At 38.7% G+C, this 26,450-nt stretch overlaps 2 protein-coding genes across 5 annotated transcripts in view; one reads left to right on the forward strand and one right to left on the reverse strand.

Annotated features, from left to right (window-relative positions):
- Positions 1-4,249, reverse strand: part of EIPR1 (EARP complex and GARP complex interacting protein 1) — an 83,419-nt gene extending 79,170 nt beyond the window's left edge. The window contains exon 1 of one of the 3 annotated variants that reach the window (XM_070732939.1): positions 4,176-4,249. Coding sequence is in view for 1 of the 3 variants with exons in the window: in XM_070732937.1 (XP_070589038.1) it covers positions 3,993-4,034 (42 nt within the window). In the remaining 2 variants the exon portion in view is untranslated. Of the gene's footprint in view, positions 1-3,992 lie in introns of all 3 variants that reach the window. The other 2 variants (XM_070732937.1, XM_070732938.1) reach the window with 2 other exon arrangements.
- The window catches only part of TRAPPC12 (trafficking protein particle complex subunit 12), an 89,252-nt gene continuing 67,025 nt past the window's right edge, over positions 4,224-26,450 (forward strand). The window contains exons 1-4 of one of the 2 annotated variants that reach the window (XM_070732935.1): positions 4,224-4,365; positions 4,969-5,042; positions 8,034-9,243; positions 11,873-11,989. In XM_070732935.1, the coding sequence (XP_070589036.1) occupies positions 8,041-9,243; positions 11,873-11,989 (1,320 nt within the window). In that variant the 5' untranslated portion in view covers positions 4,224-4,365; positions 4,969-5,042; positions 8,034-8,040. The remainder of the gene's footprint in view (positions 4,366-4,968; positions 5,043-8,033; positions 9,244-11,872; positions 11,990-26,450) is intronic. The other variant, XM_070732936.1, reaches the window with a different exon arrangement.

Consider the following 26,450-nt stretch of genomic DNA (forward strand, 5'->3'; position numbering starts at 1 on the left):
TGAGTTTATTTTCTATCTTTTGACATGAAAAAGTGATGTATGGCTAAAAAGTATAAAAGGCATTTTCAGAAGGTATTCTTCTTTCATTTATGGGAAATGTGCATGAAAGTGAGAGTAATTACACAGATGTTTGAAGTTAAATATTTTGCAGAAAAGGCAATTTAAAGAGAAGATTTAATGCTAGTGCAATGTTATTGTTACTTTTTGACCAAGGAAAACAATCAGCTGTACCAGTATATATATATATATATATTTAAAAAACATAAACCGAAGAACGTACAGAATTGGATTCAATCCAAATTAATCTTACTCCCATTGAAATTTATATAGCTAGTAGAATGTATGCCTGGAAAAATAAAATCCATCCATTTCCAACCCAGTTCAATTGCTTTACCTGCAGTATTTATAAACCATTCGGCATGAAGTACAATATAAATGCACCTTTGAATCACTAGCACACTGCTACAAGTAAAGTATTTTGTTTAAAACAAAGAGGATAGCTATAAGAGTTATAATAAGACATGTAAGTTACTTCCTGAAGTTGTGGTTGCTAATTTAAATGTTAGGAAGACTATAATTGAGAACAGAGTGATTAATACAGCTATTCAATGCTGAAGAGATTTAAAACTTAGGTAAAGAAATCATTTTTGTTTCCTAAGTCAGCCTATTTCTTTAAACCAAAGATAAATGCAGACACTACTGATTTCTAAATAAAAACCCAACTTTAATTGTATTTATTTTAAAAATGCATCAGTTTATTTCAGTGGGACTTCTTTCACAGAAGGCAGCTTTGGAATGTAGCCACCGAAGTTCTTACAAAGACAGATAAAACTAGAGGCAATTTCATAGCCATATGCTTACAAATTAGCAAAGTGGAAGCAATTATGAGTTCCTTTAGGAAGATGCTCAGGACTGCTGTGCTTTAAGGGCAATCTTGGCATAAACATTTTCTGGGTAGGCATATGCACACTCAGAAGGCCAAGAAAAGACCGCGGAACTGTCTGGGGCCAAAACATCAAAAGAGATAACTGCCTGAAATACTCAAATACGATACAGGTAGTCCTTGACTTTCGACCACAATGGAGCCCAGAATTTCCTGTCATGGTTGTTAAGTGAATCTGGCAACCCCATTGACTTTGTCAGAAGGTTGCAAAAAGTGATCACATGACCTTGGGACACTGCAATGGTCATAAATATGAACCAGTTGCTAAGCAAGTGAATTTTTATTACAATACGGTGGGGATGCTGTAAAGGTCATAACTCTGAACAACACTCGTAAGTCACTTTTTTCAATGCCATTGTAACTTTGAACAATCACTAAATGAACTGCTGTAAGTCGAGGACTACCTGTAATGGGCTCCAAGAATCACTTCTTCAAAAGGGTTTGCTCTGCCCTAGCAGGTAACTTTGAGTTTCAGGATTTGATACTTTGGAGTTACAGGCCTACATTACATAGACTGTCGGCAGTGATTCGTCCAGCAATCATTTGAAGTTACAATGGCATTGAATAGTGGTTATGACCAGTCTTTGGAATTTCTTTCCAACTGACGCCTCTCACACAAGCTCCTTTTACAACCACATCACTTAATAAAGAAATCCACAATTAGTGTTGTAAATTGAGGACTGCCAATATCCAAACTGTACTTTAACCAGGACAGAAATATACTGAATTCTGTAACATGTTTAATCTCAATGAAACCAAAGTTCCTCCAAAATATTGTACAAATATTTATTTATCATGGTAATAAAGTGTGAAAAAATTTCAAGTACCACGACAGAATTGTTTAGCCAGTTTTTTCTATGAAAGAAAATTGGGTACGTAAAGCAAAACAAAACTCTGAAGATCTAATTGTCTGTCCTTATCAAGGATCCTGAAACGTGTCCTTATCAAGTTCTCTCTTTATTTTTACTTTATTTTAAGAAGCTAAAGTGAAAGCCAGCAACAAAAGGTGAAGTTCTGGTGTAGATCTCACAAATGAAAAGTTTGCTAACAGACACTTCTGTACAATATTTTAGAACTCTCTTATGTAATCTTTGGAATTCCACCCAAGACCAGGGTGATATCAGTTTAAGTGCATTAAGGCACAGGTAAGAGCCTAGTCTGCACTATTTCAGATGGAACGGTCTTGCACTTTGGGACTTTGGTGGGATATCTCAATGGAAATTTTATCCATTATGTACAAGGTCCACTAGTAGAAAAAATATTTAATAATAATAGCAATAACAATAATAACAACAGAGTTGGAAAGGACCGTGGAGGTCTTCTAGTCCAACCCCCTGCTTAGCCAGGAAACCTTACACCACTTCAAATGGTTATCCAACATTTTAAAAGTGTCCAGTGTTGGACACTCACAACTTCTGGAGGCAAGTTGTTCCATTAATTTTTCTAACTGTCAGGAAATTTCTCCTTAGTTCTAAGTTGCTTCCCTCCTTGTTTAGTTTCCACCCATTACTTCTGATTCTACCTTTGTGCTTTGGAGAATAGTTTGACTTCCTTTTCTTTGTCACAACCGGTGTGATAATAGAACACTGCTATCATGTTTCTCCTAGTCCTTCTTTTCATTAAACTAGATATACCCAGTTTCTGCAACCGTTCTTCATATGTTTTAGCCTCCGGTTCCCTAATCTGTTGTTCTTCTGTGCACTCTTTCTAGAGTCCCAACATCCTTTTTACATCATGGCGACCAAAACTGAATACAGTATTCCAAGTGTGGCCTTACCAAGGCATTGTAAAATGGTATTAACACTTCATGTGATCTTGATTCTATCCCTCTATTAATACAGCCTAGAAAAGTGTTGGCTTTTTTGGAGCTGCTGCACACTGCTGGCTGATATTTAAATGGTTGTCCACTAGGAGTCCAAGATCCCTCTCACAGTTACTACTGTTGAGAAAGGTACCACATATACTGTACCTGTGAATTTTGTTTCTCTTCCCTAAATACTGTATAGACTTTTTCACCATTGAATTTCATTTGTAGATCAGGGTTGAACTGTGAATTAGGGTTCTCTAAGTGGCAGTCCACTAAATCAAGATGTTATTGTATTTAAAAGATTCTATTAACAGAAGCATTAAATATTATTCCCATTGGAATTAAAGAATACTATGTAATGTTGAATAAATACAAGGGTTGAATTTTTAAAGAATGAGAATCCTTTGGCACGCAAATGATTAAATGGCAAAACCTTCATTCTTTCATGTACAAATTTAAATATAAACTATGGAATTACTTGTCTTTGGTGGCAATTAGTTATCAGTAGGCTTATTTCATTGCACACTTTTTTGCAGCTAAAAATCTTCTTTTCACAGGCATCTTCTCTAGATAATTTTCAGTTATTTTTGGTGGCTTTACATCATTCTCTGAAATATTTTTGCTTACCTTTCCAGACTATCTCAAGCTATAAATCATAAATCCTGACTCAATAATATACACTAATTATTCCAAAAGTACAAAACGCTAAAAAGTATCCCAGTTTCTTTCACAGGTCATATTAGAGAAGGAGCTGCAGAAAAGTGTACAGAAATCTATCCCAACTTCATGAAAAGTTTATGTAATTCATGAATAACAAAACTTGTTTAAAAGTAACAGGGCACTTTTGATTTATAATACAAGTTCTTTCATTTAGAATACCTCTACATAGAAAGAAATATTGGATATCTATTCTTTAATGAAATATGTTTCACAGCTTTAGCATATTAGCGAATCCATAGATTTCATTACATTCACAGCTGATAGTTTACTTGCTTTTTGTAAATTGACTTATTTATTACATATTGATCATATCTACAAGATACTTTTCCTTTAGGCAACTTGCAAAGCATTCTTTGCACTAATTTCTTCCAGAACAGCAACTCTGTATAATTGGTTGCGTTGAAAGAAACCTTGCACCGAAACCATCCTATAGGTATCCATAATTGAAAGTGCATGCCTATTCCCAGTCCAATTCCAATCATGGTGAAAAATTCCCTTTTCCATTAAAAAATCCTGATTTACCTGAAATTCCAGCCCATAAATTACGGGAGCATCATCTTCCATGGCTGCAAGCAACGTCAGCTACCGTCACCCTCCTCCACCACCCACAGCCCCGGCACAAACACTACCGCGATGGGAAACCCCGCCGCCGCGTTTCAGCTCCCCACTCCTCCCCCCAATTTAAGAATAAGAAGGCGAATTTACAACAAAACGGCTTGGGCCCACTTCGGCCTCCGTACTTCTTTCACTTCCGGGGAAAGGAAACTGGGTCGATAAGGAAGAGAAGTTGGGTGCGCAGGCGCACTAGGTGAAGAGGTTTACACATTCGGTTTTCCTGCCGTAGTTTAGATGGGACATCGTTGCCGCTGTCATTGGAAGTAAGAGCGCAGGATAGGTGAGGGAATAACGTCCTCGGTTGCTTTTTTTTTTCCCCTTATCCTTTCGGTTACTTAAGGTGGCTTATATAAGGTGGTTTATCCACCAACAGCGGATGACACGATGACATGGGCTATTATCCCATCCACTTTTCAAGTGGAACCTGGGTCGTTGTTACGTTTGAATGGAGCTGCTTATGCAAACGTAGTACAAACCGATAGATAAAATCCAGACATTGTAAAAAAAAAAAAAAAACACAACACCGTATCCTTTTTCCTGCTAAGTGCAGAATTGTTCAGTTATTTGGTGGATGATGGTGTTTTCTGAAGTTACACGGGTAGGAAATCGGTCGTGAGAAATGCAAGTTTCTTCAGCTGCGAAGCAGAATTTCCCCCTCGTCTCTAAGGAAATAGGTTCAAAAAGTGGATAGGAGTACTGGGATAAAAGGACTGCTTCAAAATGAATGTGTCTTAATATTAATTGTGTTCACATTATCTATAAAACTGTGTGTCAATCATAGACAATCTCTTCATGATTCATAGGCAAATCTTCCATGATTCATTTGATTTCTTTGCCTCTTGATAATTACCCTTAGAAAAATAATAAATGTTCCATTTTACAGATGGATCCCTAAGACTTTGAAGTTAAAGTGGTATGCCTAAGGAAACTGATACTTTGCCAGAGCAAATATAAAAGGTATGTATATTCATTCTTTTAAAAAATGAAAATGGGGCAAAGGACAGATATAATGGGGGTTCCTAATTTTGTTCTCTGGTAGTCTGCAGAAGCACTCTGTTTCCTATTTCATCATAAAGATGTATCTTGTTAAAATGAATTAATTGTTCCTGCGTGCATTTTGATAGCTGCTTTTAACATATATCCTAAGCGTGAGTCAGCACACCGCATATATATCATACCAGTAGTTGGTGGGATGTTGGCTTGCAAGACAGTCTCTGAACTATGGTAGAGTCCTTAATTTGCATTGAAAAACAAAAATATGCTTGAGATAGTATTAATTTTCAGTTGCGTTTGTGGCAAACTTGTCAACATTTTATTTGTTTTTAATTAAGTGTATTTGCCACCTATCTCACCAACAGACTTTAGATGGTTTACAAGTAAAACAAGATAAAACATTAAATATTAAAATAATAAATATTAATTGACCCAAAGGTGCTTTTTCAAGGGGCAACTGGACTTGTTTTTCTTTGAAGATGTTTCGCTTCTCATCCAAGAAACTTATTGGATAAGAAGCGAAAGGTCAAGAAAGTCCAGTTGCCTCTTGAAAAATCAACTTTGGGACAACTATGACCTGAATGACTGAGAATCTCTACAGACAATAAATATTAATGTTAAAATTTACTTAAAATGAACAAGGAAGACAAAGAAGGGAGCAAGATGGACATGGGGTGGACATGGAATCTTATCTCAATCCATTAACCATCTCCAATGCGACACCCCTCCCATTGAGTCTCCAAGACAATTGGTAGAGCCAGGTTTTCAAGCTCTTTTGGAAGGCCAAAAGGATGAGTGCAAATTTCAACTTGTTCCAGAGAGAGGAATAGAAAAGGCTCTTCATTTGGATTCTGCCAGACTGAATTCTTTGATCAATGAAGTCTATATTATGTCTCTTCTGTTCTTATGGCTGGAATAGGTCAATTCCATTGGGGTGAGAGAATTCCTCAGATAATCTGGACCAATGTTCCAAATAGTAGAGTATACTGAATGTGACACAGGTAAAATTAAGGGTATTGACGTGGTTCAAAAAAGTTGACCTTTTTTGTTTCAATAAAGTTTTATGTGATGACCTCTACTGACTTTCTATCCATGATGCAATGGACAATAACAAGTCAATATGGACCACCTGGTGATGATCATTTTGTTTATGATGCACTGTGAAAATGGTCCAAAAGTGATTGGCACTTTTCTCATAGTTAGTAGCGTATTCTACATGTGGTCCTGACAGTTTAATTCTTGTGTTTTTAAAAACCATAATGTCAACATCTTAGTTTGCCAAAACCATGATGGATGACAAAAGTCAATATCCATGGACATCTTTGTTGACAACTATGACATGAAAACTTCAAAAGAATATGAATGAGGTTGTTATAAATTAGGTTTGGTTTTATCCAGGGGTGAAATGCTCCCGATTTGCTCGTGCCCATTAGTCATCAGAGAGCCAGTTGTGAAGGGAGCGCAAGGCTCCGCCCACCTGCCCAAACTCCACCATTTGGGTTCTTTTACCCTCTGCACATGCGCAAAGTGTTCTGTGCATGCACAGAGGGTAGAAGAACTCAAATGGTGGCGTCTAGGGTGGGCCGAGCCTCACGCTCCCTTCGTGACTGCTCTCCGACAACCAGCAGGCAGAAGCTAAGTGGGAGCATTTCACTCCTGGTTTTATCTATCTGTATTTCTCTCACTCTAGGGGTGTATGTGTGTGTGTATCATGTGCATCTACCTGAGGGTAGAACAAGAAGCAATGGGTGGAAATTAATCAAGGAGAGAAGCAACTTAGCATTAAGAAGAAATTTCCTGACAGTTAGAATAATTAATCAGTGGAGCAACTTGCCTGTAGAAGTTGTGAATGCTCCAAAACTGGAAGTTTTTAAGAAGATATTGGATAACCGTTTGTCTGAAGTGGTGTAAGGTTTCCTGCCTAAGCAGGGGGTTGGATTAGAACACTTCCAAGGTCTCTTCCAACTCTGCTATTCTATTGTATTCTATTGTATTCTATTATTTTATTCTATTTAATTTCTTTTTCCTATTGTTCTTACTCCTTTATTGTACACTGCAAACCATTGCCTACCCTGAAATGGAACAGTGTGATGGATAGAAACAGAGTTTATGTTTTTAACGTGGTCCATCTTAAATTCAGCTGTTAATTAGAATTGTCATTTAATTTTTTTATTCTGCCTAGATCTATTGTATTTACGGTATATTTCAAGTTAAATGGCTTTTTGTTCTCCCCGGTTCTTATCTGATTGTTGTTTCACCTGCTGAATCTACAAAAGAGTTGGGCAGAGGGCAACAAATAAATAATCGAGGTCCTCATATGCTGCCTAAGTGACAGATTTAGTCTTCTGAGATTTGTCTTCTTAACTCTGTTCAAATTAGTTTTTGCTGTCCAAACCTTCACATGCAGGATTTCCCTTCTTGTCTACTTGAAGTTCTCATTTCTTCTTCTATTCCTCTTCACTCAGAGTTGTAATGCTATTTTGTCCATCTGCATCTGAATTGGGCCACTGACAATCTCTCTTCCCCTTTTTCTGAATACAGAGACAGATGGGAATTCCACTAGGGAACATTTCAATTGACTCTTCTTGCAGGAAAGATATTCAGTCTATGCATTGAAGGTAGAGATTGTGTTGTCCAAGTCTGAATTTGTGACATTGCAAGCCAACCAAGTAGAATATAGATAAGGTGAAGGGCTTTGCAGGCAATACTTCCACTTTCGCCAGCTGGATCTATTCTATATTTTGGCTCGGTCAAGAGCTCATTGTTAAGATATCCAGTATTTCAACCATGAGAATCATTACTTTGATGTTTAGGAAAAAGAAAGGGGGAAGGGGGTTAACAAGTGTTTCATAATTTGAACAGTGTTCTTAGTTATTGCAGTGGCTGTGTATATTGTTACTTTATGCATAAATCGTCATATATGTACTGATCAATAGCAATTTCTTTTTTATGTAGAAGAACTATGGAAAAACAAGAAAGCAATATTGAAGATACTGGAGTAAGAAGTTCAAACACAATGGCTGACATTTGTGATATCCAACAGCAGGCTTCTGATGAACTTATGTTCCACGAAGAAACCATTGATCTGGGAGGAGATGAATCTGCGTCTGAAGAAAACGAAAACATTGCAGAAGACTCCAGTAACTTTATAGACAAACTTAGTGAGCACATGATGGAGAGCGTTGTGATATCTGATTCTCCAAATAATAGTGAAGATGATACAGGCGATCTTGGCTGCCTGCAGGAAATAGTCAAACAAATTGAAGCAAACGAGACCGAAGCAATAGAAGGAGAGCAGCTTTTAGGGAGACATGAAGTCATGTCTAGAAATGAGAATGACACAAAACTTGAAGCTACTTCCAAAAGTATTTCTGATTCAAGAATTGACTATCAGTCCTCTTTAAATGAAAATCTGATTCAGATGTCAGAAAACAAACTGGAGACAGATTGTGACAAACTTTTAAAGTCTCGTTCAAACATTGTTGATGAAAACAAACCAGAGGAAATTGCTTCTACCCCGGTTGTCGCTAAATCACCAATTGACTCAGAATCTATTCCTATCTGTACTATCTTTAGCCAGGGAAATCAAACCAATGGTCAGCAACAGTTTCTACACGATGGCTTTGAGCCTCAGATGGTGAAGTCACCTAGCCTTGGTGCTGTCAGTGAGACTCCAGTGAAAATTCATCCACAGGTGGTTCAGCCTAGCCCAAGCCTAAGCAAATTTTTCGGGGAAGCCATTAGTAATAACACATTAGCTTCTGATTTTTTTGATTCCTTTACTACATCGTCTTTTATTTCGGTCAGTAACCCCAATGCAAGCACCTCTGTACCCGAACAAATGTCTTCTCTGGTAACAGTTGGAGAATTGCATGACTCTGCTAAGCATAAATATGGAAGATCAGAACCTGGGAAATCTGCATCTTCTCCAGAAATATCTCAGTCTCCAAAGTCATTTTCCCAGATTCAAGCTGTTTTTCAAGGGGGTGATGACCCTTTTGCCTCTGTGCTGAACATGAGTGAGGTGGACCGAAGAAACGATGCCTGGCTCCCTAGTGACGCAACTAGGAGTGTGTTGATTTCAGTAGCCACCCAGCCATATAATAATATTTTCATAGACAAGAAGAATGTGACCATGCCGGGATTAAAATTTGACAATATTCAGGTGAGAATCCTCCATTGTTTTTAGTCACTTGAAATCTTATCTAATAAATTCCAACGCTGAGCGTTTGGTATCTGTCTTGACATGTTGCTTCTGTTCCACTTTTCCATTTAAAAAAGAAAATTAAAGATGGATAACAATTACGAGTCCATAGATCCCATCCAATCTGAAGCTCCAGTCTGGGCTGCTTGGCGAATAGTAGTGTGTGGATCAATAAAGGAGCAAGACACTTAAACAATATATACCCTATTCCCCCCCAAAATAAGACATCTCCTGATAATAAGCCCAATCGGGATTTTGAATGCATGGCAATAAGGCCAAGAACTTATTTCAGAGTCCAAAAAATATAAGACAGGGTCTTATTTTCAGGGAAACACAGTAGCAAGTAAAACATAATATTCAAACAATTCTATAGTGTTTTTGTTTTTCACCAAAGTGGCATTAAATTTTCAAAAAAAAAAACATTAAACCTGAGAAACACTGAGTGGATGAAGTTTCTTAAGGCTTATAGAAACCAATGTTTCTAAAGATATGTTTCCTTTCTTGAAGGAATCATTATTTTGCTTTGGGGCATAGTAAGATGAAATTTATTGTGATGGTAATCATGAGATGCCAATTTCAGGAAAATAGTTTAAATAGGTTTAAAACAAAGAGAGATATTGGTCATGTTATAATGGTAAACAATGCTTGTAATTGTAAATGTTTAAACTGGCAGCATAAGATTCTCTTAGATCAACCGCTTTACCATGCCTATTGGAAACACAGCTCACAATAAAAAAATGTTTTAATTTAATATTCCAATTTTGATTCCACCTGATTGCATGACTAATCTGGACAGCTTATAATAAAGCAAAATTAAAAGATTTTGGATGGTGTTGGAGAATTATCATAAAAGAGAGGTGATAGTCTCCAATGGCTTAATAGTCAGAGAAAGAAAGGTAGGATGAACCCACCTTAATGCATCAGGAAGTTAAAAGAGGTCAGCAGGAAGTTTGTATTTTCAGACTTGAAAACTTTTGTTAATGTAGCCTTACAACAAAGTAGAATTAGTTCATCTAGTTATGTTTCCTGCCCAGTTTATCAGGGAGGGCTGACAATAAATCAATCATGAATTGATAAAGGCATGAGAGAATGTCTGAAACTTCTCTGATCCAGTGACAAGCTCATTGATGTACCAGATGTAATTGAACAAAGGTCCTTTTGGCCCTAGCTGCCACCTCCATTGTGAGCATGAGGTGAGAGTCTAAGAGGAACCCTAAATTTCATGCTGGTTTCATTTGGAAATAATGCAGTCCCACTAAAAAGTAATGTCTGTAGAATTAGGAGGCCAAAAATGAAGCTACTTTGTCTTCTCAGGATTGAGGCAGAGTCTCTTCCTCTTCATCCAGTCCTGCACAGCCTCCAGCGATTGGGTCAGGATCCTTCAGTCAACCAACCTGATATCTCTTGAGTGCATCCCATTCTCCTGAATCCATCACATCACCTCATGCCGATCATGGTTTCTGTGCTTCCACCTCCCCAACATCTTTCCCACATCCCTTCCATTTCTTGTCTCTCAACAAAGTATCCACACACACCCTCAATGTACTGCACATGCACACCAGCAAACTCCTATTCACCTAAGAACACACAACCGTATCTAGTCATTACCGCATCTGCCATCAGGTACTTGGCACCTTTTGGGAAGAATAAGTCATTGGCACTCAAGCACTGGGATTGGGGTGTGTGTGTTGTCATACTGTAACACAGTGGGCAGATAACAATACTGAAAGGCCAGAAAAATCATTTTAAGCATCCTTAGCCTAGCTTGAAGAGCACTGAGAAAGTTTCTGTGTAAAACCTGAGTGAAATAAATTTATTTCCAGACCTCCTAGAAATGGCCTATTGTCTGTAAAGTTCTCCTTCGGAAATGGCCACGGATGTGAAGGATCTAATGAAGATTAGGTTCCTAGGATGGATTTGATGCTATCCCTCTTGCTGTGGTCCCAGTTTTAGATTGCGGAGTCAATGCCTAAAATGTAGCTCCTTTTTATTCCAAGGAACCTTTATAATTTTTTCCTTTGCGGTGAAAACGACAAAGGCCAAATCTGGATTGAAAACCCAGCAGGGCCAAATGATTAATGTTCCTTCCCCTCACAGTATGCTCTGATATAGATCGGCATCCTATGGAGAAGAGAGACCTCACACTCATGAGCAGAACTATGTAATTAGTCTTTTTATTTTGACCCTCAGAAAAGGCAAGTAAGAACCTGCTGAGATCAAACTACAAAGACAGATGAGCTCTTCAGTCAGGACCCATTTCCTTATGGAATGAAGAACCTCATCACCCTCCAAAAGGTAGATTGGCTACTGTTATTTTGGCCACCTTAGGTCCCTGTAACTATTATAAACTACTAAGTAATGTTGGAGCAGACTTGTACCATTCTAGGCTTCTACTGTGTCTTCTCAATATCTTTTAGTGAAAGCAGCTAAAACTAGTCCAGAGGGCATTGAAGAAATGTAAAGGACTTAGTGTAGAGAATCCAAACACTTCTACTGCAATGGTGTATCTTGAATATGTATCAAATAAATATTTACTTACTTAATTACTTACTTACTTACTAGATATTATGTCCTTTTTTTTCCCCATTAGGGCGATGCAGTTAAAGATTTAATGGTCCGCTTCCTTGGTGAACAGGCAGCAGTGAAAAGACAAGTTCTCAATACCAACTCTGTGGAGCAGTCTTTTCAGGGCTTAAAGCAATTGATTGTAAGTAATATGGTGTTTCTTTTTGAGCTATGATTCTTTCTGGATCGTTGCCAGTCTAAATATCTTGTTTCGTCTTTTTAAAATGTCTTGAAAGTACAGTATTTCAGTTCAGGATCTACATTGTTAGATTTAGAAGACAGGCACCTATAGAATGTTATGATTGTGTTTCAGGCATTCTTACAAGATGGCTGCTTGAAGGGTTTTCCCATTAATAAAGTAGTGGCTATGAGAGATAATGTCCAGTATCATACATTGGATTTTTAGAATTTTAGCCTCATAAAAAGAGCAAGGATCTCTATGAACCTGCTGCTTGAGGCAGCTACATCACAGTCCACTAGGCTACCTCAAGGGTCTTTCCAAATTTTTTGTGCACACGCAGGTCATTCTCAGTTTGTGTATTTATTCAGTTTATATAGTTGCCCATCTCAAAACAGTGACTCTGATTTGAGATTGGTTGCCATGCCCTGGGAAGCCTCTAGGTATCCTAGCAAGCGCCAACATTTATTCATTCACCCAGCTGTCTTCTCTCCCAGATCCCTGCACTGACCTTTCACCTTTTGCTCCCAGCTGCTTTGGCCTTGCTACCTTTACCGTCTTTTTTTCCAAACCCAGATTCTCTGGCAAATGTTCCCTACACATGGCTCCCCGAGCCTTTGCAAAGCCGGGTTGGCTTCATAAAACTGCACTGTCTTTTCAAAGGCTCTCTGATGTCTGCACGGTCTTCGTAAAGCTGCATTGTCTTTGTGAGGCTGCACTGTCTTTTCAAAGGCGTTATGAAGACAGCACTGCCTTTGTAAATATGGGTTGTCTCTGGAAAGTCTTTGGAAAGACAATGCGGCTTGCAGAAGGGAGCACAGCTTTATAAAGACAGCTTAGCATTCCAAAGACAACAAAAGTGGCCTGTTGCTTCTGCTTCAGCAAAATTTTATTTATTTACTTTATTTTATTTATTTATTTTGTCCTATACATAATACACATCGAAGGGAATAGATATGTAGTAATATAAATAAAGAAAAGAATAGAAGAAAAGATATAAAAGTATAGGTAACATATTTGAAAGGAAGAAAAGATAAATGAGATAAGTAGAGACAATTGGACAGGGGATGGAAGGCACACTGGTGCACTTATGCACTCCCCTTACTGACCTCTAAGGAACCTGGAGAGGTCAATCATGGATAGTCTAAGGGAGAAATGTTGGGGGTTAGGGGTTGACACTACTGAGTCAGGTAATGAGTTCCACGCTTCGACAACTCGGTTGCTGAAGTCATATTTTTTACAGTCAAGTTTGGAGCAGTTAATATTAAGTTTGAATCTGTTGCATGCTCTTGTGTTGTTGCAATTGAAGCTGAAGTAGTCATTGACAGGTAGAACGTTGCAGCATATGATCTTGTGGGCAATACTTAGATTGTGTTTTAGGCGACGTAGTTCTAAGCTTTCTAGACCTAGGATTGATAGTCTGCTTTCGTAGGGTATTCTGTTTCGAGTGGAGGAATGAAGGGCTCTTCTGGTGAAGTATCTTTGGACATTTTCAAGGGTGTTGATGTCCGAGATGTGGTATGGGTTCTAGACAGATGAACTGTATTCAAGGATGGGTCTGGCAAAAGTTTTGTAGGCTCTGGTGAGTAGTGTGAGATTGCCAGAGCAGAAGCTGCATAGGATCAGGTTAACAACTCTAGAAGCCTTTTTGGCGACATTGTTGCAGTGGGCTTTGGCACTTAGATCATTTGATATTAGTATTCCAAGGTCTTTTACTGAGTGGGGGTTGGCTGTGAGATTTTGTTTATTCAGTTTATATATGAGGTTCGGATTCTTTTTGCCGATGAGGAGGGTAGAACATTTGCTGGTTGATATTTGAAGTTGCCATGTGTTAGACCAATCTGAGACAAAGTCGAGGTGAAACGGCGTGTGGGGCAACCTGGGGAAAAGGGCAGCTGGGTGGATGAATGCTTGCTTGCATTTACTCAATGTGTAAGAAACATAGAAACATAGAAGTCTGACGGCAGAAAAAGACCTCATGGTCCATCTAGTCTGCCCTTATACTATTTTCTGTATTTTATCTTAGGATGGATATATGTTTATCCCAGGCATGTTTAAATTCAGTTACTGTGGATTTATCTACCACGTCTGCTGGAAGTTTGTTCCAAGGATCTACTACTCTTTCAGTAAAATAATTAGCCAAAGAAACTGGAGCTCTAGGTAGCATCACAGCTTCACAGAAGAGACAAAAGATTGTTGCAAGGAACTGAGAGAAAAGGCAGTTGTGTTGCTTTCAGTTGCTGGGGTGGGTTAGGCAACTGAGGCTTTCTGGCACATGATAAGCAGCCCCCAAGGCACACAGTTCTGGGATTCCTTGATCATCCTGCAGGCACAATGGATAGTGGCCAAAAAGCAGAGATGGAGAGAGGTGAGTTGGTGGATGGAATCTGAGGGACTCCCTTACCTTACTGAGGCTCAAAACTAGAAGGGACCAAGCTCAGAATGGCTTGGATTGAAGTGGGTGCTTTTGTAGTGGCTTAATGACCCACAGCAGGGATTGCTTTTGTAAATCTATGCAGTCACTCCCTTTATGACCCTACCGATTGACAATGGCAATCTCAGTTGTGGTTGTAAGTCAAGGACTATCTGTAATGACAGGCTTCATACCCATTTAGCCCTAATTGCTTACAAGAGCACTTATTTTTACCATTTAGTTGTTAGATTTTGATACAGTGGTAAGGGTAATCCTTTTTTGCCAAACTGGGAAGAAAAATTAGATACAAAAAAAATCATGAAAAGCTGAACAAGCTTATTTCTGTAAAAGGAAGATTTATCCTAAAAATATACAATATGAATTGTGTGATTGTTTTTAATAAGGGTTTATTGATATGTTCTGGTTTTTAATATTGGATTTGTAAATTGTACTTTTGTTGGAAGCCGCTCTGAGTCCTTGGAGAGGGGCGGCATACAAATCTAATAAATAAATAAATAAAATAAATACAGCATTATTTTTAGTATCACAAACAAATAGGAGAGTTAGCGAAAAGATAGGTTTGAAATTTTATATTATTACAGTGTTCCCTCGATTTTCGCGGGTTCGAACTTCGCGAAAAGTCTATACCACGGTTTTTCAAAAATATTAATTAAAAAATACTTCGCGGGTTTTTTCCCTATGCCACGGTTTCTCCCGCCCGATGATGTCATATGTCATCGCCAAACTTTCGTCTGCCTTTAATAAATATTTTTAAAATAATCTTTAATAAATAAATACGGTGAATAATAATCTAAATGGTTGCTAAGGGAATGGGAAATTGTAATTTAGGGGTTTAAAGTGTTAAGGGAAGGTTTGTGATACTGTTCACAGCCAAAAATAGTGTATTTACTTCCGCATGTCTACTTTGCGGAAATTCGACTTTCGCGGGCAGTCTCGGAACCCATCCCCCGCGAAAATCGAGCGAACACTGTATATCTCTATGGTGGAATTTACCTAAACTGGTTAATGATCATTTTTCTTTGTATCACGTTATAGTGTAATCAATTGTTCTATACACAAAAATTCCTTTGTGTTCTACACGCAAATATCTCTGTTTTAAACCATTAAACCAACTGTTGCTATTCACATATTTTTCTAATGTGTCATTAAACTTCCCTTGAGACTTCTGTTAAGCCAAAAGCATCTTTTTTTCAAAAGAAATGTTTCAATGGGCTTAAAAGGTACTGCATTGAAAGATTATCAAGTGAATTTAAGATGACAAAATATTCACAGATCACATCAATGAAATATTTTCTGATTTGGTTTATGAAAAAATGTATCAAAAACCAGTGGTGAAATCTAAAAAAATTCTCTACCGGTTCTGTGGGCGTGGCTTGGTGATCATGTGACTGGGTGGGCGTGGCGTCAAAAACCAATTATCACCTTTTACACAAAATCTACACAACTGACTCACACACAATGCAGGAGCTGTTGGACTTCAAACTAAATGGTCCCTGCTATCAACAGGAACCTCCCAGAGTCACAGAGAACTCAAAAACCAACTATCACACTTTATACAAAAGTGACATAAAAGCTACACAATGCAGGAGCAGCTGGACTTCAAATAAAATGGCCACTACAACAAGCATGAACCTCACAGGGTCACTATTCTGGTTGAATAGTTAAAAAAATGCTTTTAAAAGTTTTTTCTTAAAGGTTCAAATGTTCGTCAGCTATGACAATCTGCTGTGCCGATGGTTGGAACCTTTTTTTTTTTTTTTGCTTTTTAAAAGCATTTTTTACTATTGGTTTGTAAACTGGAACCTGGATTTTTCTGTTTCCAGTCCAAAGAAGGCTTTAATCATTTCATCACACCAGCTTTATTTAGCATAATTGTTAGCTACCGTTTTGCAAGCTCCCATTTTTTAAAAGGTTATTATATTTTAGTCTGCCCTTTAGGACTAGAAAGAAGGGAAATGGAGATGAGCACCATATCCGATGCTTGGCTACGACTAGGGGAGTAAAATCCTCAGACACTCCTTTCCTTTTCTTTAAATCAAGAAATCTTCAAACTTGACAACTTTAAGACTTGTGGACTTCAACTCCCAGAATTCTCCAGCCAGCTATGTTGAAGTCCACAAATTGCCAAATGTGGGGACCACTTCTTAAATGAATGGCTATGACTGCAGTTTTATACATCTAAGCAAATGATAATCTCAGAAAACATTAAAAGAAAAACAGTTAAGGTTAATTTTTCAGTAGTGTTGCTGATGGAATATAATATTTACAAAGGTGATAAATTCCTCCTCTTCATCCATAATTATTCTTCTGGCTCCCAGATTGGTCTCGGGAAGAATATGTGGCTCGATGGGGAAGAGACTAAGAGAAACTCATAATATACAGTGGAAAACAGTTTGCAAAGTATCACATGTAGCTCCTTAATTGCAATATTTTATTATCTTCTAAATGTAAAAGAATAACATTAGGAAATTTTAGCCCAAGAAGGGGTTACTGGCCAATTATTTTTTAAAGTGATGTCAATGTGTTCAACCCAAATAATTTATATTATAGAAGAATGTCATCCAAAACGGAGTAGGACATTTTAATCATTTTAATGGTGTCATATGTACAGTTAAAGATTCCCTCTGGGGGGAAATCATATTCTTTCTCTTAGTGGAGCATCTAGATTTTTACATGGAATTTCCATACATTGTCAAACATAGTAAACTGTGGACGTCTTGTGCATATTTATTTATTTTTATAGCTGAGAAGTTTCCATTTAAAAAGAATTCTCCTGATTTAAGTAATATTTTTTTATTTCTGAAGTTAAATTATACTTAGTTAAAGAAAACCATGAAATGTTTTCTTATTGTAATCCCCATTCTAAATTGATTTGCAATCTTAACCTTGCTCTACATTCTGACCCAATGCTCAGCATGAAGCTAACTTCAGAAATCTTTGATAGTTCATGTCTTTCTGTCCCCAACTCTGACCCAAACTATGAAGTAAACCTGGCAAATGTTTACTTCTGTTTAAGCACATATCATCTGAGTTTATATAGTAGATAATGTTTAAAACAAGCAAACTTGGTTTCTAGGCATATCAAACTGCGGTAATACCTAGTACAGTGGTACCTCTACCTAAGAACACCTCTACTTAAGACGTTTTCTATATAAGAACCGGGTTTTCAAGATTTTTTTGCCTCTTTTTAAGAAACGTTTTCTACTTAAGAACCCGAGCCCGGAAAAATTTCCCAGGAACGAAGGCCCAGCCAGTTTCCTGCCATCTCTGGCTTTTAATCCCAGCCATCTCGGGCTTTTCTGGGCTGCCAGAGGAGCCTTTCGGTGGCACTTAAGGAGGCTTTAGCAGCCCAGAGCGAACGGAGCATTTTCCTTTCTCTGGGCGCTTGGAGAGGGAATAAATCACTTCGCTGTGCTGATTCCCTCACGCTGCCTCCCATACACCTGCCGCGAGGTTGCCTCCCGGAGCATCTGGGCGTGGAAATGCAAAATGTGGGCTTCGCCCCGGCTGGATCAACTTGGCTTCAGCCAAATCAATGAGTCACCACAGTGAAGGAAAGGCGCCAACTACAAAGCAAGCTAGCGAGAAGAGAGGGGAGCCCTTCAGCTTGGGAAGGAAGAGGAAGCAGGTACCAGCAACAGCAGCCGCTGCCTTTCAGTCAAAAGAGTGGGAGAGGTTCCCCCCTCTCGCCCTCCTGGGTTTCTCTCTCTGGCACAGTGTATGGGAGGCAGCCTCGTGCCGGGTGTATGGGAGGCGTGTGCTCCTCCTTGCAGCCTTCAGAGTCCCTCTTTTTTTTTTAAGCCTTAAAGTTTTGGATTTTTTTGATTCCTCTCACCTCACCTTCTTCTTTCGGCAGCAACTGTCCTCCTCCTCTTCTTCCTCCTCCTCCTCCCACCCAAATTCTGAGCTTTTATTTCTTTCCTAATGGTTTTGCACGCATTATTTGCTTTTATATTGATTCTTATGGGAAAAATTGCTTCTCCTTACAAACTTTTCTACTTAAGAACCTTGTCACGGAATGAATTAAGTTCATAAGTAGAGGTACCACTGTACTTTATTTTGGTGTATATTTTTATCTTGACCAATGATTTCACTGCAGTTGATTTGGGCAGTTGCCATGGGAATATTTAGAGGTCATGGACATGCTTTTGGGGCTCAGAGAACAGCAAGTAATGACATGTGCAATTATGAACTCAGCATGCAGATGACATGACTTACACACCAGCGTTAGATGCCATGGCATCATATAATGTCATATTGGAATGATGTCATAACATGCATGATCTCATTTTCATGTTATTGCAACTTGTTAGGAATACTGCTGTTAATATTTTATGATTACCTATTGCACAGTAAGTACAGGTACCCCTCAACTTATAACAGTTCATTTAGTGATCATTCAAAGCTACAACGGCACTGAAAAAAGTAACTTAAGATCTTTTTTCACACTTACGACCATTGCAGCATCCCCATGGATACATGATCAAAATTCAGATGCTTGGCAACTGGTTTATATTTATGATGATTGCAGTAAACCAGCTTTTGCAACCTTCTGACAAGCAAAGTCAATGGGGAATCTCGATTCACTTAGCAACCATGTTACTAACTTACCAAATGCAATTGTTCACTTAACAACTGTGGCAAGAAAAGTCGTAAAATGGGGCAAAGCTCACTTAATAAATGTTTCACTTAGCAACATAGGTTTTGTACTCAGTTGTGGTCGGAACTTGAGGACCACCTTTATAAAGAAACAAACTTGCCACTCTAATATTTCTTTTTTGAACAATAAGTTTCTTAATCTTGGTTTTGCCGAGGGAATATTTGAGTAGTACAGTATTCAATAATTCCCTTTGGAGGAGTATCCAGATGGTCACAGAAATTTAGTAACAATAATTTTTAAAAATGTGAATATATGTTTGAAATGAGACATCTATTGATTTGTTATTGCTGCTGTACTGTTCTGCTGTAACACCTGAACTATTTAACCTTTATTGCATATGTACATCTGTCACGCATCAAAGAACAGATGGTGTCAATTCCCACAATTCTGAGTCTTCTGGTTGTGATCCCATTAAACCAAGCAAGATGTTTTTGTGCCTGCATCTGAGCAAAAGTTTCAAATATGTGATAATAGCACATTTTTGTCATTGTAATGGTAGAACTGTGACCCAGGATTACCTTGGCTTCCAGTTCACACTAATGATCATTAACTATTTGTAGGCAAGCTGCTATCATCTTTGCATCAGTTTTGGAAGCAAAAAGTGGAGAGGTTTCGTGTTTTATAGGAATATAATATGTAGTGTGTACTTAAATATTAAACATTGGGATCTTATTTATCACCGTTGATTAATTAATCACCTGGTTTAAATAATACATTTTCAGTCTTTATTTTTGCTTTGTAATATGGATTTTTTTAAAAAAATAAACTTTAAATACGAGTGAGATATTCATAACATAACAGTGAAATAAAAAAAATTTAATGAAAAGGGGATAAAAACTCATTGATTAAAGACCATATTGCAAGATTTATTAGTAGCATGGTGTAATGGGATACAGGAAAGACCTTGGGAGACTGAGCACAGAAAAAGTCAAGAAACAGATACCAGACAGTGACAACCTGATAATGGGCAGTGTAAGAGACTTATAAGGGATCCTTTCTAGTTTCTTATGTTTTAAAAGATATGGGCGAGTGGGGGGGGGGGGGAGAAGGAGGATTGTATTTTCAGACTTGCAAACATTTTGTCAATGTGGCTTTGTAATAAAGTAGATTTAACTCATCTGGTTGTGATTCTTGTCTGATTCATCCCCCAAGGACACATGCATAGAATAAAATGACCAAAAGAGTAGCTCATTAATAATAGACAGTATTGTTTTCATCTGTAAACAAATGATAATTCTATATAATTTGTGTTAACCCACCACATCTATATATATATATATTTATTTATATATTTATGTGTGTGTGTGTGTGTGTGTGTGTGTGTGTGTATGTACATCCTTCCCAAATTATTCAAGATAGAAAGATATAGGATCATTATTTCTCAACTTTCTTGGCAACACTATCTTTTAAAGTTTGGTGTGGTAGTGGTTAAAGCACCAGCTAGAAAGTGGAAGACGGTGAGTTCTAGTTCTGCCTTAGCCATAAAAGCTGGGTAACTTTGGGCCAGTCACTCTCTCAGCCCAACCCACCTCACAGAATTGTTGTTGTGGGGAAAGTAGGAGGAGGAAGTTGTGTTGGATATGTTTGCCACCTTGAGTTATTTGTAAAAATAATAAAGGCAGGAGATAGATGGATGGATGGGTGGTGTTGTGGCCCGTCCTCATCCTGCTTAGCTGATAATGGATTTCGAGGATTGAGAGACAGGTGTTTTGGTATCCTAAGCCAGTGTACTTGGCACCCGAGTCTGAGAGTGAAGAAGATGTGGAGTTAGAGGCTGAAAGCCAAGAAGAGACTAGGTACCTCCAGAGGTGTTATTGAGTTACTCAGGAGATGACAAAGAGCCACTTATAGACACAAGATTGCACAGAGCTATGACCAGGCAGGATTATTTGAGAAGAAATAATGGGTGTGAATAGCTCTATAGAGTACTTGGCCACGTCTTGTGGTTATATAAGGGGAGGTCGCCCGAGGAATCAGTGCGAAGGACAACCTTACAGCAATGGCATAGTGTGGACTTGTGCTTTAGAGATCATGTTTGGTTCAAGACAGCGTCAAATACCTACAATCTGCTCATCCGGGACTTCTGCCAAAATGCTGTGAGTTTGAGTGATTAATAGACCATTCAAAGAGACTTTTAATGAACTTTTGGACTCTGGCCTGAAAAAGTCATTAGCTATGAACCGCTGCCCAGTTTTTGACAACATTCCTTTTATCTTTAACTATTTTACACTATGAACATTTTTTATCAATATATATTGCCATCTTATACCTTTCTGGCTGTTCGTGTGTGAGAGAGATTATTTTCTGGGGTTTCCTTGCTTAGACAGGATGGATGGAAGGAAGGAAGGAAGGAAGGAAGGAAGGAAGGAAGGAAGGATGGAAGGAAGGACTGACCAATCTCCTCTCTCCCCCCCCCCCTTCACTGATGCAATGTGTATTTAGTTAGGGAGCTCACCAAAACTATAGTGCTATCTATAGTGCTCTCAATTGCTCAAATAAGACTCCAAAAGGAATTTTGCGGTGGTTACACCTAATTCTGAGACTTCTCAGTAGCCATTTTCATAACAAAAGTCCTTTGTTGGAAAACGTTCTCAAATATAATAGTGGTATGGTCTAGAACAGGAGTATGGTATGGTATAGAACAGAAGTCTTCTATTCTCCATTTTCTGCAACCGACAACCATTCCTTGTAAGGGCTGAAAATTCCAGGAGTGAAACATCAGACTAACAATATATCTCACCCAGTGTAAATAGTCTTTCTTGCAGCAATGAGACCTGGTCATTTGGTCAAGGCAGTTGGTGCCAATTAGTTTTAGGTCCTGCTACTTCTGAAATGGTACCTACCCAGAACTCCAGGCATAGGCAGCAGGCAAATGAGTCTTGCCCATGCCAGGAAACTGGGCTTCCCCAGGAGTGGGAAAGAACTAATCATAAGAACAAATGGGTCAAGGCTGATAGCCAGCCAGCTATCAGCCAAGGGACAGGAATGACGGTGCATGTTCAAGTTCTCCTTACTAAGCAGGCCTAGGAGGGAATCAACTGGTAAAGGAAGGAGAGAAAAGCAAAGCAAAAATAGAACAGATACTTCTGCTTAGCAAGTGTTCTGCCAGCGTGTTTCAACTTCCCATAATTACAGGGTAATTAGTCCAGGAAGACACACACCACACGATAAAAGGAAAACCCGAAAGTTTTTATAAACAGAAAACAGAAACAGCTCCCTTTTTAAATGTCAAAGGGATTTTCTGGTACACACAAGGCACATGTTAAATGCAATCCAATTGCTCACCCAATAACTGGGAAATTGAGTCCAATTCTAAAGTCCAGAGAGTTCACACACAATCTTAAACAGCACAAAAACCACGATCTTGATAAAACAATGAATCAGATAAACTGCCACAAGGCTAAACCAGCACGCTGTTCTTTTTATCTGTAGCACTAATTACAGCAGCCCCACCCAACCACAGGTGGCCTCATTTTCTCTTGTAATAATCCTTCAGTTGTTGTCTCCTATGCATCACTCTATGCATGTGTGGATGTGTCATTAATTCTTGTTCAGAATCCAAGGATGATACAGATGATTGATCTCCTCCTGGGCTGTCTGCCAAATTCCCCTATTCCCTGTCACTCACGCTTCCTTGGTCAGAGGAGGCTTCGTCAGCAGATTCCATCAGGAGCAAAACAGGCCTGCGGCATGTGGATGTTTCCCCCACATCCACCTGCATATTCCTTGGGGCAGGAGCTGCCAGAGCTAACCACAACAGCAAGGAGAGAAGGGGGGGAAAGCAAAGTTTGGATTGCTGTTAAAGGGGTAAATATCCTAGATTATATTATTTTGATGCCACAAAATACCATATTATCGACACAACACAACCGTAAAAGCAAATATTGGTGTTGTAGTTAAAGAAAAATGCTACAAGCTAGGTGGCCAAAGTCAAATGGCTGTTTAGCAATTCAGTTTTAGACCTAGTGCCATTTCTAGTAACATTTCAACGTAATAAACCATACCACCATACTCTTTCTTAATTTTTCACTCATTGGAGATTTTGGTATTTTTGCAGTGCTTTGGCTAATTAATCTTTTCTTAGGGGACACTGAGTTTGAAACCTGTAGTGTAGAATGTAGCTACTAACCCTTATTTAAGAATGGTGCTCTCATTTTAAAATATTTCTTGATCCTGTATTTTTTCTACATAATTGAAGTTGTGATCAGTGTGGGGCACTGCTATGTTTTTTTCTCTTGATTCATCTTCAGTTATAATAAAGAACTTAGCATCATGCAATTTATAAAAGCTGTATGAAAATAAATATGATGTCCTTGAGGTATCATATGATATATTTTTAATTCTTGTTTGAACAATAATTCATAGGATCCTTCAAAATTTAAGGAATATTACAGAGTTTTTAAAAACGACCATGCTCAGATAATTCATGATTTCCTCAGTAATGATTTATAAAGCCACGGCATAACATCAAGGCTAAATAAGCCTCTGTACTCATCTTCTATTATAATTTTAATTTTTTTCTGACCCATCCCAGAAAAAAGATGCAGTAACTTGAAGAGTTGCACACAGGTGCAGGATTTGTACCTTCAAGTATCTTTTTGGGAGCAGAGCCCAAACTTTTGCACAGCTGTATCTGTATTCTGTATATTGGGCACTGATTAAGCATTCAGACACCAGTTATCCCGAATTCTTTAGCCAGACCTGATTTGCCCCATGATAGGTACTCAGATTTTCAATTTTATGGCATATTGGGGAGATCTGAAAGTTAAATTAGTGATATAATTTTTTTTCTCCAAGCTAAATAGGTGCCGAGGGGTATATAAAGTCATGATGTGCTACTTGATTTTAGCCCCTACCACTTTGCCTGCAATGCTCCTTAACATCCTACTTGCCTTTGTTCGTTTTCTAGGCCAGTGATTTTCAACCTTTTTTGAGCCACGGCACATTTTTTACATTTACGAAACCCTGGGGCACATTGAGTGGCCGGGGGGGGGGGGGGGACTAAAAAAAGTTTGGACAAAAAAATTCTCTCCTCCTCCTCCTCCCTTTCACTCTATTTATTTCTCCCTCCCTCTTTCTCTCCCTTCCTCTTTCTTTCTCTCCCCTTCCTCTTTCTTTCTCTCTCTCCATCCCTCTTTCATTCTCTTCCTTCCTTCCTCTCTTTTTTGGTCTCTTTCTCTCTCTCTCCCTCCCTACCTCCCTCTATGTCTTTCTCTCTCTCTCTTGTTCTCTCTTTCTCTCTCCCTTGTTCTCTTTCTCTCTTGCTTTCTTTCTCTCTCTTGCTTTCTCTCCCTCTTGCTTTCTTTCTCTTTCTTTCTCTCTCTCTTTCTTTCTTTCTCTCTGAGCTTCGCAGCACACCTGACCATGTCTCGCGGCACACTGGTTGAAAAACCCTGTTCTAGGCAAGGACTGACATTTCCGAACAAAGCATATATAATGTTTGTAAGTTGCATTTGGAACCCAGAGGCATTCTTTGGAATAAAGGTGATGTTTGCAATTCATCATTTCATTATTTTCCCTATTTAGCAAAAAAAATAGCTAATTAGGGTAGGAAGTCTTGCAAGAGCCAAAGGAATTGTCTGTGGATACATGAACACACATGGGGGTTAAATAGTGTCCAGGCACATTTTACATTCCTCACCTTAACCATGATTATTCTACAATTTAGTGATAGGTAGCAGTTAAGCCCCAATGCTTAGCAATAGCAATAGCATTTAGATTTATATACCGCTTCACAGTGCTTTAAAACCCTCTCTGAGTACTTTACAGAGAGTAAGCATATTGCCCCCAACAATCTGGGTCCTCATTTTACCGACCTTGGAAGGATGGAACGCTGAGTCAAGTTTGAGCCTACTGAGATTCGATCTTCCAAACTACTGGCAGCTGGTGATCAGCAGAAGGAGTTTGCAGTAGTGCACTCTAAAGACTGCACCACCAAGGCTCTTTTTACTAGAGGTTCTTGCAGCCAGTCAAAAAGAAAGGAAAAGATAAGTGAGGTTATTGTGGTCCACCAGCAGCCATGTGGTTGGTAGCGGATCCTGCCCAAAAGGCTGATGTGGTGATGTGCCAGTGGCCTGTGTAGCTGGCACCTGAGTTGAACAATGAGGAGGCTGGCGAGGACTCAATCCCAGAGGCAGAGATTCAGCCTGGGCATTTAGAACTTTAATCAGTGATGAGGAAGAAGAGGAGGAGCCTATTCTCAATGCCCGGGCACGCAGAGCTGCCAAAAGGCAGGAATGGTTCCTCAGGAGGAGGTCTTCTTGGGAGTAGTTTTGAGGCTAATTGGCCACACTCTGAACCTATTTAAGGGATGACGTATACTGCACTTTGCATTTGTTTATATGCCTTCGTGTCTGGACTTCTGAAACGTCTGCTTGGCTCATGTTCTTATTCTTGGCATTCTTCCCGCAAAGTGCTACTTAGCATTTTGGCCAACCATTGTAAGCTTCCTGATATCTCGCAGACTGTTTGCTCAGACTTGATTTATCATTTCATGGACTCGTGCTGGCTGTTAATGAAGCTGAATTAACAGCCAGTGTTCAACAAAAACTGATTTAAACTGTGTTTTGTTTTGACAGCTACTAAGAAAGCTCATTAGTAGTCTAGTTAACAAAGGTTTGGACAGAATTTGTGTATGCTGCCTTCTTCGTGGGCCATGGCTGGGACAGGATAGAAGTTTATTATAGAGATGTCCATAGAAAGCGTGGTTGAGTTGCACTTGGGTAGATCAATATATTGGAACTTGCTTATAACAAATTCAGCAGAGCTATTTTTTGAGCTAGGACCTTGTCGCTTGAGACTTGTTTGCCAGAGTGTCCACTACATAAATTCCACACATAATTCTCCAGCTCAAAAAACATGGACAGATGGCATGATGTATCAGGTAAATACGCTCAGTTGTGAAATGCAGTGTGATTTTTCTAACAATCTGGTGTCATAAGTTACATTTTGTCCTTGATGTGTGACTCTGGCTTGTTAGGACTGAAAGAAGGCAATTTTACTTATTTGCAGATAATGCTAACAAGCCATGAATTATCGTCCAAGTTTGTTCAGCTGCTCTTGGCAAGAGCGGTCAGGCAATTTGCATCCCTGCTTGTTCATGATAAGCTAAAATTTTAAAGAATTCTCACTTACCTTGGTGTTCAAACATTGCAACAAATAATCCTCTTTACTGCCATAGCCTTGACTGGAAGCAAAATGCGACTTCTCTTTCTAAGCTTTGGATCAGGGAAAAATAAGTTGTTTCTTCTGCTGGCAGAATATATGGCTTTGAAGTATCTGTCATCTTTTTATTATACAGGTGGTTTAAGTTTTAAATATAAACTTCATGT

Source organism: Erythrolamprus reginae, chromosome 1 (assembly GCF_031021105.1).
Source record: "Erythrolamprus reginae isolate rEryReg1 chromosome 1, rEryReg1.hap1, whole genome shotgun sequence".
Classification (NCBI taxonomy): Eukaryota; Metazoa; Chordata; class Lepidosauria; order Squamata; family Dipsadidae; genus Erythrolamprus; species Erythrolamprus reginae.